Here is a 13,570-nt window from a genome sequence, read left to right as displayed (position 1 = left end):
AGCGTTCAAGGCAGTGGCGGTTGGTAGTAATTAGAAGTGGTGAAAAAATAAAATAAAGGAGCACTTACCTGCAGCTACTTCCTCTGTGCTCCCGTCCCAATTTATCGATTCCCTGCACAGGCTCCCAAACTCCTATTCAGATGTTGCTCTCATACTGGTAATACTATTTACCAGCATGAGAGCAGTGCTGAGACTGGCCTGAGTGACCTGAATGGGCTGATTTTACGCTTGCTCAGACACCGGGAACGTGTGCCATTTCTCCCTTCAGCTGTGCAACACAGCTAGGATGGAGAAATATATGTGCAAATGTCAGTTTTGCCATCCTAAGATGACCGGACAAACCGGCATGTGCACTTACAATGCCCCCACCTCTCCTCCTCTCTCCTGCTGATGCAGTGACGCTCCCAGGATGGCGCCGTCCCTGCCCTAAGACTCAGCTGGTTCTGGCTCCCTACGAAAAATAAAATTATAATAAATTGTTTTTATTATCATTTTATTTTTCCCGTTTGCCTCTGCTGCCTCTCAGCATGACAGAGGAGCCCCTGGTTCAAGAATATAAAAAAGCAGATAATAAATACATCCACTCTTTGACCCTTTGCACCTAGCAAACAATGCATGTTTTCTGTGGAAGCCACTGCCTAGTGTCTTGGTGCAGTGCTGTCCCAACAAGTTGGAAAACGAGTAGACTATATCCTATGGGGCAGATTTATGAAGGCCTTGCGCCGCCGGTGCGTCATTTTTAACATGGGAAAAAGTGACGCACCGGCGGGGCAAGGCCTTCATAAATCTGCCCCTATGCTTTTAGAACATTAAATGAAACTGAGAGACTGTATTCTGTCATTGAACGAAACTAACTTGCATGTGCATAGGCTGATAACCATTCAGACACTTGATTTGAGGAAGTGGATTTTTCCTGCATATCGACTGCAAAATTTGTCTCATATTCTGTCACCAGGTAGAGGACCGAATACTACTGTACATGTGGCCAGATTGTGTTCCAAGTGACAAGAATATAGCTTTGATGTGTCACATATTCCTGGTTCTGTAAATCAACCTGCAGACTGCCTGTCTAGGTTAACATGTGCCAGGGCTGTTCAAACTCCTCATCATCCAGTGTGTATTGAAGTTGTGAGTGTCAAATATATTTGTACTATATTTGATGTGGATCTGGGTGAAGAAAAGTGAGAAGGAGAAGATATTATCTCAAGTCAAGAAATATGCTTGTGATGGTTGGCAACTTCTTACAGATTTGAAAGGTCCTCATCATTCTTTTGAACAAGTTGCACATGAACTCAGTGTTATGGGTGAATTTGTATTTCGGTCTGACGTGTGTTCCTCCAGAAGTTATAAGAGATTCTCATCAAAGAGGGCCAACAAAGGCACTTTGTAATGTCACATTTGAAACATCTGCTGAGAGGCCATTTTTCGTGGCCAGTGATAGATATTGAAGTGTAGAGATGGGTAAGGGAATGTTGCACAAGAGACTAAATGTGCCAAACCAAGACTTCCCCATGAGCAGTGTTTCATGGCCCATTAAGCCATTAAGAAAGTTGGTCTTCACATCTCTGGCTTTTTAAATGTATGTCACAAAATATGCAATATGCCATAGTCCTGATAGATGACTACAGCAAATGGCCTGAGGTCATGTTCACTGAGAAACCTTCCACTGAATTTGCGTTAGAGTTTCTCAGGAATGTTTTTAGCCATCAGGGTTACCCAGAACATATTGCTACTGACAATGGGGTGAAGCACATCAGTGGTATGACATATTATAAGTACCCTAGAATTAAACATACCTGCTCAGCTCTATATGACCCTCAAAACAATGGTCTGGTTGAGCAGTTCATAAGGTTCTTCAACATCTAGCAAGTATTGAGAGAGTCTGCTTTCTAGGAGCCATAAAGAAAAGTCGATGGGTTTATAGGATATCTCCCAATGTTGTCAATGGAAAATCTAAAGTTTTCCTTTTGAAGGGAACCCACTGCCTCCATTTGCCCCTGATGGCATTTACCAGTATCCGCCACAAGTATGAGAGATTCTCTGTGCGACATTGGTGAGGTCTCTAAAAAAAAAGTGCAGCATTAGCCAGAAAGGTAGAAGATTTATCATGACACGTGCCACAAGGTTATACATTCTAAATTCAACATGAGAGATTTGCCTAGAATCTGTATTCCCAGGAGAGTTAGAAAAGGATGCAACAAGTTTTATAGACCCATCAGAATTGTCAAAGTCAATAAGGGACAGGTAATCCCTCAGGATGGGAAATGTTGGAGTTTTAGGATGTTGGCTAAATGTTCCAATGTTGTCCTCCCTATAGGATGTGGGCGACGAACATTCTGACAAGCACTATAGTTTATATTCACTCAGTGTTGAAAGCACCCTACAGCTTACAATTGAAGGAGAGACTCCTTCAGAAGCTACACCTTCATACTTACCATCAGTTGGTACATCTTCTTCACCCGGAAGCGTGATCTCTCAGAGAGAACTAATTTATATGAACAATGGTATGTGCTTTAGAATGTCGGTTATGGAAGTGTGTGTATACCCGTTACCGTGCGGTGCCGATCTAGTTGTTACCTGACTGAAATAAACTTTGCGCTCAACATTCTGATTGTCAGTCTTCTATTTACAACAGCAAGCTCTGCTGAAGGCTATAATGTCATAGGTGCTTGTAAATTGAAATAAATAAAAAAAAAAAGTAAATAAAAGTAGGTATCGGAGCATTAATCATTTGAGTAAATAAATGCAGGTCACATTATTGCCATCTAACATGCATTTTTTATTTTTACTTGCAAATTTACATTCTGTGAATTGTTTTTTTAGGGAGGAGCTTACTTTTTCTTGGAACACGTTGCCGATATACAACATAGCTGGCTTCACTTTATTCAGCAGATCTTACAACCTACATGGATACATATAGGAGATGGCTGCCAGTTAACCAGAGAAACCTGGAAGGATCTAGAGAATGCGCAATTTTCAGAACTGAAGCTACGTCACATACAAGGCCCTTTTAAATATAGCGTTATTCGATCCCATGTTATTGGTTATGCTGTGAAGTAACGTAGCAACTAGGAGGGCCCTTATGGCTGTTTGCATTCCTTTTCATGACAATTACATTTGTCTGCTTTTTCAAAAGAATCAGTGTTTTTTAAAAATGTCGAAACTTCAAATTTTTTTTGTCAATAATGTTGCAAAGACTGCGAGTTTATCTTGATTTGTCTAATGATTATCTAATGATATGCCTGGTAGGAACTACAATTCACTACATTTTGTAACTACTTGTAATTTATTTTTACACAGCATTATTCACAAAGTGCCTTAGTGTAACCCCATTTACCACCTCAAGAAGATTTTTAGTCAGATATGGGGTGACGGTGTTCTGACTCCACAGTGTTGTTATATATATATATTTAAGAAATATATATATATATATATATATATAACCCTCTCCCAAAATTTGTAATCATTTTTTAATTGTCTGCAACGTAACTGGTGATTCCTCTTGATGGATTATATATTGACTTTTGCTGACTCTGCTTAAGGTCATTCTTACAGAGATTTTAGCTATGATAAATATTATGTTTTATTTTGTAAGTTAGTCTACAATTATGATGTTTATATGATGTGCTTCTACTTATATTTCTTCCTAAAAGCTTTTAATGTAGGATGTGAGAAGTTTTGAAATTTTCTGTGAATGATGATTTATTGATTTAATAAATTGCTAACCGTATAACCCTCCTTTGGGGCTGTATTTTCAATTGAAAATGGCTTTTTGATTTGACGGAACAGCTTTAAAATCTTGATAATGTAGCGTACTTTGTAAGTCATGTCTGATATCCATAATTACATAATTCCTTACACAGCGTTTTCCAAACTGTGAGTTGCCAGCAAATTTCTATTGGGTAATAAAAGTGCAATCAGTAAAAGTGCCTTTACATTTTGTTTATCTTGTCATGTGTGCTGTGCTCCAAAGACAGAGGTCAAATGTCAGGCTATGTCTTTTGACTAATTGCTGCTTAATCTTTTATCATGGGGACTGGTATTTACTTTTCTTTCTCGCACTGAAAAGTAAGAGGACCTTTTAAAGTGAACTTTGTGCCAATCTTGCTGGGGTGCAGGGAGTCTGCAAGGAAGGATTGTAGGATGTAATTTTTTTGTAACAAAACAAAATTATACCTGTAAATGAACTGTACAAATTTCAGAATAAATCAGCAGTTAGGAAAGACAATGTAAGCACTTTTTGTATAACTCTGAAGGGTGATGAAGTGGGAAACAAAGATTTTAATAGGATCAAACTCAAATCAAGACACTTTTACTTGGTGATGCGCAATTGATAAATATTTACTGAAACCCGATTTCCACTTATCATTTGTGTGCTATATTGTGTTATCAGTAAAACTGTATATCTGTGCAAATTTAGTGGCCATTTCAATGGAAAATGTGGAGTCTGTAAATGACAGTGCTCTACCGCATGATGCTTTAGTAATACAATTGCAAAAGTGTGCTCCAAAGTGCACCATCAGATGCACACTACACCCTTACCGCTCTCCTGCTGAATTCATTTATTTATTTAATGCAGTTATCTCTACATACATATATATATACAAATAGTACATTTGTTCAGGATTACATTTTACCAGCGATTAGGCTTGGACAAGTATATATCACATATTTACAGAATTAACGGGGAAATAAAAAATAATAATAATAAATAAAAAGGGGTAGAGAGCGGCAGGTGGGGGAGAAAAGTCGGAGGTTGAGATTGGAGAGAGGGTGACCTGAGGGGGAGAAAGAGATAAGGCAGTCCAGCAAAAGAGAAATGTCTGAAGGTCGGCAGGATGGAATCCAATTGACCAAAGGAAAGGACAAGAATCTACTAAATGGCGGACCCGGGTTATGGGCATCGATGGAAACCATTTCAAAATGGCAAGATGCACCCAGATCAGGACCCAAAAACCATGAGAGCAGAGTTTCATTAAGTGGGGTCGGAGGGGGGACACATTCACAGCACCGAGGAGCACTCTGCCATCTTGTGCTCATGAGAGCAGAGTTCCATTAAGTGGGGTCGGAGGGGGGACGCAGTCACAGCACCAAGGAGCACTCCGCCATCTTGTGCTCAGCAAGCGCGCATCTGACCCAGAGAGTTTAAAGCCGGTAGGGGGGACAGGTCATCGGAGCGCCCCACCGTCAATACCAGAACGTCTGGGGGAACACCAGGGTGATTGGCAGTGCCCCCACTCACCGTCTACCATCCCGCGGTGCAAGACAGCATACAGTGGAGACCCCATGCATCCAGCGCTGCGCTCACCCCTCAAGAAGCACATCGCCAGCCGCCAACTCCACTCCGATCTCCTGCATCGCGACTGACTAGGCGAGGCTTGCTGAAGAACATGCGCTGCACAACCTTCAGTGAATCCTCTTCCTTGTGCCGTGCAGTCCATGTTACACTGTGTGTGAAGATACGACTTTTCACCAGCTCTATGACTTCAATCATCTTACATCCAGTTTTAAAACCAACCCTTGTGAGTATTCCCAATCAAAACAAGGTGAAACGTCCAGTATTCTTTGCTGTTTTGTTTTTACTTCGCAATGCCATTTCAACACTTGATCATATACAATCATCCAAATTGTGTACAACTTTCACATATTAATTGATAAACATGGATGTGGTGTAATGACCAGAGCTGCTGACTTTGGACCTGGGAAACCAGGATCGAGACCTGTGTTGGCTCTGGGTGAATCATTTATTCTCCCGTAGCCAAAATAAAATCAATATGTCCTTACGTAATGTAACCATGTGCTCATGTAAATTGCTCCAATGTCTTGGACAGTGATCTGGAGCCCAAAATGCATGACTGGGCCTCGTGGTAACACACAGATGGACATGAGGCCCTATCCAACACTCTTCTGCAGAAAATTTTCTAAACCCGCTGGCATCAAAACCAACGTTTTTGAGTAGCCATGTGATTTTAGGGAACAGATGCCACAGGCCAGAACCCCACGCTGAAAAGTGTTTCAGCTCCAGTTCAGGTCACCATCTGCCATTTTATCTAAGTGTGGTCAAGAATGATCTGCCCATTAAAGAAATATCGAAGGGCGTGGTCAAGGTTTCTTTTAAAGAGGAAAACTATTTTTTTTAATGAGGTAGTGCCCGATTCACATAACTAACTTACGACAAAATCCTAAATTTACTACTTTTGGTATTCACAGAAGTCATTTAGTAGTATTAAGTTAGGATTTTGTCCTAAATTAGGATTTTGTCCTAAATTAGGATTTTGTCTTAAATTAGGATTTTGTCTTAAATTAAGCTTAAGTTTAATTTAAGACTAAATCCTAACTTAAGTCAAAATCCTAATTTAGCACAAAATCCTAACAAAAGACAAAATCCTAATTTAGAACAAAATCCTAATTTATGAAAATATCCTGGTTTAAGACAAAATCCTATATTAACACAAAATCCTAATTTAAGACTAAATCCTAATTTAGGACAAAATCCTAATTTAGGACAAAATCCTAATTTAAGACAAAATCCTAATTTAGAACAAAATTCTACTTTAAGACAAAATCCTAACTTAAGACTACTAAATTCCGTCTTTGAGAACCAAAAGTAGTAAGTTAACGATTTTGTCATGTTAGTTTTGTGAATCGGCCCCGTAGTTATTTATGTAATTTGCAGCATTTCGAAGTCTTGCCTATTATTACATAATAATCGTCCCCTTCCGGATGTCCGTTAGATCTAGGTGAGTCGCGAAAGTTGGTCTTTCTAAAAATGTGGTCATGGTTCTAAAAGCTTGGGAAGTGAAGCAAAATATAAATGTTAAGTGGAAGATTCCATGCCCTTTAAAGGATTAAGATTGAGGATTTTCTGGTTGGGTTTAATACCAGTGCATATAAAGGTAATTTGTCACAGTGCAATGACTACCAAGAAATGACATCTGTTTAAATATTTTATAAGTTTAAGAAAGAGGATAAATATTTGGGGTGGGCAGTTGCCCGTCTCAAGAAATATTAAAATTAGCTTGTCTGTGTGAACCCCAAAAGTCACTAAATTAACCCATGTGCAACCCCTGGCTAAAAATGACACAGCGCAGACAAATTTAACTTAGGGCAATGTTAAAAATAATTATGCAGTACAAAACCATAATAAAGTAAAAACACCAAACAAAAAAAGTCACAAACCAAATTAGAAAATGCTCTTCACCCAAGGCTCCCAGACTTCAGGGGAGGCTTTTAGGACTTTAACCTGCAAAGGCTTTGAGCAGGGTCCAGTGCTGGTTCACTTGTGACTGGTCAAATGTGAATACAGGAAAACATATTTTTTCAGCTTGTTGTGTCTTTATAGTAACACCTGTGCTCAGAACACCGACCCGTGTAGTCGACTGCCTTGTCCTGGGTATAAGAGGGGACAGATCCAGACCTTCACAGCTCCCCTAAGGAAAAAGCAAGCAGTGTCCAGTCCTATACAAACCTTCGCAGGTCCAAAAAGTGTCCCAGGAATAGTTCCTTCATTTATGGTTGGCACTAGCCAGTAGATGGGTTGCTTCCTGGCTCCCCTAACCAATGGAATAGCCATTTTCTCAGCAAATTGGTTGCCAAGCTGCTAACAATCCCACAGTGCACTCACTCCTAAAGTGTTCAATATGAGAGAACCCTTCCTCCCTTTTGCACACCCAAAGGAGTGACCAGAGAAATGAGCTGTCCTTTCCTGCGTCCATTCCAAAGTAGCGATTTTGGTGCCAGCCTGGCTACTGTAAGCCTAGGGACTAAAGATTAGCCTTCCCCCAGGTCTCACTTTACATCTGGCTGTGAAAGGGCAGGCATTGGTCCTTAACAATGGCAACAAAGAACAAATGGTGGATTTGCTTTATACGATCAGCACATCATAGAGAGGTATTTCCCTTGTTAAAAGTTTGTACAATGTAGGTTTGATACACTTTATAGGAGTGCTTGTCCGGTATCGTGCTTATCCACCTTATAGCACCAATCCACGATATCCTACCCACTCACGGTGAGGCAGAGTACCATATGCAATTTATGAAGAAATACCAGTGCACATCCCTTCTAGTTACTTTTATCCAATAGGCATCCAGCCACGACAATCCAATATTTCCAATCTCCTTGCTGTCCACAAATATACATGCACAGTGTTCATTCGTATTCAATATTCTTTATTATTGATTCCTTTCTTGCCACACCGTCACAGCCGACGCGCGTTTCGCCCTCCGCGGGCTTTTTCAAGGCTGTAATTTGCCTGGTCCTTGACAAGTTAATGAATATTCTGAACCGAGACCTAACTGCCCTTGCTGTAACGAGAAGAAAAACGCCACTCCACACCCAGGCTTTTGTCTCTGCTTTGGCCGCAGGTTTCACACTTCCTTACCAGGGAAGCACTGATAGGCTATCTGTCCCAGTCTAATGCTAATTTGCCCAATTGAAACTCAGGCAGGAAATATGACTTCACCAATGGATTGCATTTTAATAGATGTGAAAAATGAACTTTCAATGACCATGTCAGTTGGTTCCTGGCAAAATTACAGATTACATTTTATTAGCTGTATTTGACAGTTACCAGAATACAGCTAAAACCCTGCCAGTGAAAAAAGATTTTGGGTGCTCATCCCTGAGGGTCATGCCAACTTAACTTTTTTCCATTGTCCACTTATAAATATCAGCCACCCTATCTTGTGGGCAACAATCTGTACTTACAGGTAACACATTAAGATTTATCAGCATGCTTTCCCGCCTGTTAGAAAGGGTTATTTTGACAGGTTTGATAGCAGGTTTTTGGGTTGCTGCAGTCAGGCTACCACTAGTAGGCCTGAAGCCATGTTTTAGAGTTCCTTACTTCGCCCTCAACTAGTGTCGCCTTATTTTCAAGCACCAGTCCCCTTCCTTCTGCAACTTCCTATAGGTTTCGCTTTGACTATTTGTATAGGACATTATTGGAAAACAAGATTTTTTTTAAAAAATGCTGCACTTTTATGACGTTTTTCATTAGAATGTGGGTCCAGAAGAGCCAGATTAATATCAGATTTTAAAGCTAGCAAATGACAGTATAAATTATTTTCTTATACAGTCATTGCGGGCTTTCCAAAAGGTTAAATGTGTAGATTTACTAGTAGTAGATTTTGAGTCACTACTACTTTGGGCTATTTACAGAATTGGAGTGTAAAATTGCTCATAAGTTTAGACTTACGTCTCCACACCTGAAACATGAATGAGTCAGACTTACAAGTGTAAGGTTACTTCTGTCAAAAGGGAGAAGCAGTAAGTCCAGCACGACACATGGCTATCCACTGACACTGAAACATCCTCCCATGGAAAATAATGGAATTAGGGTGCAAAGCTAAATACCCATAGGAAATAATGGTAAATTACATTATTTAAAATAGCTTAAAATATACATGTATTTAATGTTTAAAAATTATCTAAAAATAAAACATGTTTAACATATTTTAATAAACTTTTAAACATTTTAAAATTAATGTTACAATTATTTAATTAATATAATTAAATTAGTATCATGATTGTATAAATTCCTAGCTATCGTAACAGAAAGTTTCAATTCTATTAAGGACTCAGAGGTGAGGATTGTGCATATTCTCTTCGTTATAATCAAACAGCAACTATTTTACAAGATAAAGGAAAACGACTATTCCCATGAGGCCTTGGGAATCTTGGAAATGGCATAACAGTTCAAACAGTTCAGCAGTTGGGAGATAATCCAAGCAACAGCCAATCAGGAGTCTCCATGCTCAAACATAGCCCTTCACTTATGTCCCACTTCCTCTTTCGTCGCATGAGCCTAGCCAATGTCCTGGAGTCAAGCTTCCTATTTATTGGCCTCTGTACTGGAAATGAAAACAAGGAGCAGTCACACCAAACTTTCCAAATTTGGAGCATATCTCAACAAGCAACAAGAGAGAAAGCAATTATGTTCCACAGTCACACCCAGTAAGAAGAATGCAGATATAAGGAACCAAAGCTACACATTTTTGAGAAATAAATGAAGTAAGATTACTTACTAGCCATGGGGAGGGAATTTGGATCGTCATCCAGGGAGGGATAATCCTCGTCTCCGAGTCCTTAATAGAATTGAAACTTTCTGTTACAATAGGCAGGAAATGTTACATTCTATGTTGGGACCGGAGGTGAGGATTATGCATGTTTAAAGCGTTCCCACCACCAAGTGGGTGGTAGCAAGCACTGCCTTAAAATAGAACCTCTTAAAGGTAGAATCCAATGACCAGTCAGCCGCAGTCATAATAAGGCCTTGGAAGCCATTAATGCACAGGCCGAGTGCACCCTAATTTTTTTTAGATCAATGCCTGTTTCCTGCACTACCCATCTTATCCAGTGAGCTATTGTAGGGGAAGAGACTGCCTTATGCATCCTGGAAGGCCGGGTGAGAAATCAGCCTGGTATGACATTTCATTTGGCTGCTGACCACAAAGGGTACTCCTGAAGGAGAGAAAGTTCTGCTTGTAATATCCAGGACACGAACATCAGACACCCATCTACAAGAAATCAGACATAAAAGCATTGCTAGGTTTGTGAAAAGCTCCTTCCTTGACAAAAAACTGTTACGTTGCCAGGACAGAAATATGTTGAGCACCATATTAACATCCCAGAGAGTGAAGTACCTTGGTTCTGGAGGAAGGGATAACCTGACCCACCCGCAGCAGGTGACAAACAAATGGGTATTCACCAATAGGGTAGCCATATACTGGTTCATCACTTGTGGAAATGGCCCACCTGAAGCTGTTGATGAAATTATATGGTAATCCTTCTGAAGCCAGAAAATTGAGCACTTGAATTATGTTGGCGACCATGGGATCTAAACACCATCGCACACGCCAACAGGACCATCTCATCCAGGCTGACTTGTAGTGCTTGACCGTGCCCTCTGCCCAGGCTCAATTTGATGCAACATCTGATCCGGATTGAAGAGCAGGTATGGAAACAAGCGGAGATGGATTGGAAAATCCCAAGACAGTTCCAGAAGAACCAGAACTACACTTGAGATTTCTGAATCAGGGAAACCATCACCAAGTCGGTTTCATGGCAACTGACCTGGGCCGAAGCCCAAGTGATCATCGCGAACGGTGGAAAGGCAAAACCCTCTCCTGACTCCAATCTTAGAGTGACGCATCGGTGGCAATCTCCAGAGGGTCCGGTCTCCAACTGACAAATCTGGTTAGTTGATGATCCAATCTGTTGGTGAATAGATGAATTGAAAAGGGACCCAAGGTTCGGTGGATTAAGTCAAAGACCTCCGTGTGAAGTTTCCAAACGCTGGAATCCTAAAAATTGTGGGAATGCTAGTCTGCCACCTTGTTGTCTTGTCTTCGGGCCATGACCCAAATTTGGTGATCTAGGCAATATTGCCAAAAACTGGTCCCTAGTCCGATAGTGTCTTCGAGCGAGTACCCACCAGGTGGTTGATCTATCGACCGCAGAGATATTGTTCATTTTGAGGGGAACACAAGACTGAATCAGGTCCTGGATCCGGGCCGCGAAGGAACCTGCCATAAGTTCCAAACAGATGATGCATAAGGATTGCTCCTGAGTGGACCACAGGCCTCCTGTGGAGAATTCCCCACACCGAGCGGCCCATCCTGATATGCTGCCATCAGACTCTAGGATCAAGTCTGGGGCAGAGCCAAAAATGATCCTCCGGTTCCAGGCATCTATGTGGGCAAGCCACCAACCAATTTCACCCTTCCCGTCCTGTGAGAGGACAACTTGATGCGAATACGTAAGGCCCTTCCTCAGATGGGCAGCCTTCATCCCCTGGAGCGCCTGGTAATGCAATGGACCCGGGAAGAATACTTGGATTGAAGATGACAACAGGCTTACCAGATGGGATACATGTCTCAGGGATACTCTCAGGGTTCTCTCCAAGGTTTTCCATAGCTCGTGTTGGATCTTTGTGACTTTGCAAGCTGGGAGACTTAGAGAAGTCTTGGTTGAGTCTTTTACCAAATCCAGGAACATGATTGTTTGAGAGGGAATGAGCAGGAACCTTTTGTTGTTGATGACAAAGCCAATAACCTGCAGCAAGGTAACAGCTAGCTGGATGATTAACATCTGTCAATAGGAGTATATCACCTAGGTAGACTATGAGCCTTACTTCTTGGGACCCAAGATATTCTACTACCAGCTTGAGAATCTTCATGAAGCACCAAGGGGCTGAGGGCAGAGTAAAAAACTCATACGCCTGGTGGTGCCAGAAGAACTGGAGACATTTCCGATGTTGAGGGAAAATCATGATTGCCAGGTAGGTGTCTTTTTAGTGCAGCCTTACCATCCAATCAAATGGCCTCAGAAGGTCACGAAGGAGGTGGATGCCCTCCATATTGAAATTCTGATATATGAGCCATTCCTTGAACTCACGGAGGTTGATAACCGGTCTTTGACTGCCATCCACTTTGTCAACCAAAAAGATACTGCGGATGAACTCTTGTGGATGAGACCCCGAAGGACAGATCGCACCTTTCTGCAGGAGGGAACTTGGAGAACTGGATAGGTCATGGGGGTACTTTCTGATAGGGGGAACCGTCGATCACTATGTGAAACCCTTGAATGGTCTGCAGGACCCATGCGTCAAGCGCCATATGTGTATTAATTTCGCCAATTGACCCCCTACTGTCAGGGAAGAAGAGGGAATAATTCATCGGAATTGGCAGCAGCATTGAATCCTCTACCTCTGCCCCTGAAGCATGGACCTCTGGTTTTGGTAGAATGTGGCATATCTGAAGTTGTCTTGATAGGTGTTGCACCTGGAGCATTGACCTTGAGGGTATTGTGAAATTGCGCGGCCAGACAAGCGTCCCCTGCCTCACAGAGTCCGCCTACCTCACAGAGTCCATGAAGAATACGAGGGAAAAGAAACCCACTTGATGGAGGACTTGACCTTATCTAAAGATGTGAAAGTATTCAAAAGGTTTCCCAGGCCCTTTATGAAGGGCTCATCAAAGAGCCCACCTTGGGCAACTGCTCCGAGACGGCCAAGTCTCTCAACTTACGTTCTACTTTGATGAAGAATAAGCGCTGTTGTTCTGCCGACAAAGCGCAATTGGCATTTCCAACAAAAATAATGGCTCATTGAGCCCAGCCGGACAGGATATCAGGGAAAATGATGGAGCCTGAGGACGCTGCGTCCTGGGCCATGTCAAATATCTTTGTCATTGGGCCAAGGGTGTCAAGGACTTTGTCTTGGCATGCCCACCAGGACCTGTTGATCCACTTTTTGGGGTTTTCATGAACTTGGCCAAAAAGGTAGCCATGGTGGGATCAAGCTCTGAGGTTAAGGACACCTTACCTTCCAATGAAGGGCGGGGGCACTTGCGAGCATCCTTCTCAAGAGGCTTGCGAAATCTCGCTACCACTTGGGCAGCACCTTATCGGTGGGGGTCCATTACGCCGACCTAGGATGAATTATGTAGTCAGGGTCTAATAGGTATGGACCGAGGGCAGGGGTAGGCTTATCGGGAGGGGGTGGAAGAAGGAAGCCATGGACTTGATGGGCCTTGGTTGTCATCATTATCCTTGTGAGGATTGCCTGGAT

The 13,570-nt window shown here is 41.8% G+C and overlaps 1 protein-coding gene across 2 annotated transcripts in view; it reads left to right on the top strand.

Moving 5' to 3' along the window:
* LOC144818587 (thiol S-methyltransferase TMT1B-like) overlaps positions 1-3,940 on the top strand; it is a 154,580-nt gene extending 150,640 nt beyond the window's left edge. For both annotated transcript variants that reach the window (XM_078676136.1, XM_078676138.1), the window contains exon 3: positions 2,824-3,940. In XM_078676136.1, the coding sequence (XP_078532262.1) occupies positions 2,824-3,060 (237 nt within the window). In that variant the 3' untranslated portion in view covers positions 3,061-3,940. The remainder of the gene's footprint in view (positions 1-2,823) is intronic.
* The last annotated feature ends 9,630 nt before the right edge of the window (positions 3,941-13,570 follow it).

The sequence above is a fragment of the Lissotriton helveticus genome, chromosome 2_1, assembly GCF_964261635.1.
Source record: "Lissotriton helveticus chromosome 2_1, aLisHel1.1, whole genome shotgun sequence".
NCBI classification, from domain to species: domain Eukaryota; kingdom Metazoa; phylum Chordata; class Amphibia; order Caudata; family Salamandridae; genus Lissotriton; species Lissotriton helveticus.
This window is presented reverse-complemented; position numbering and strand designations above follow the sequence as displayed.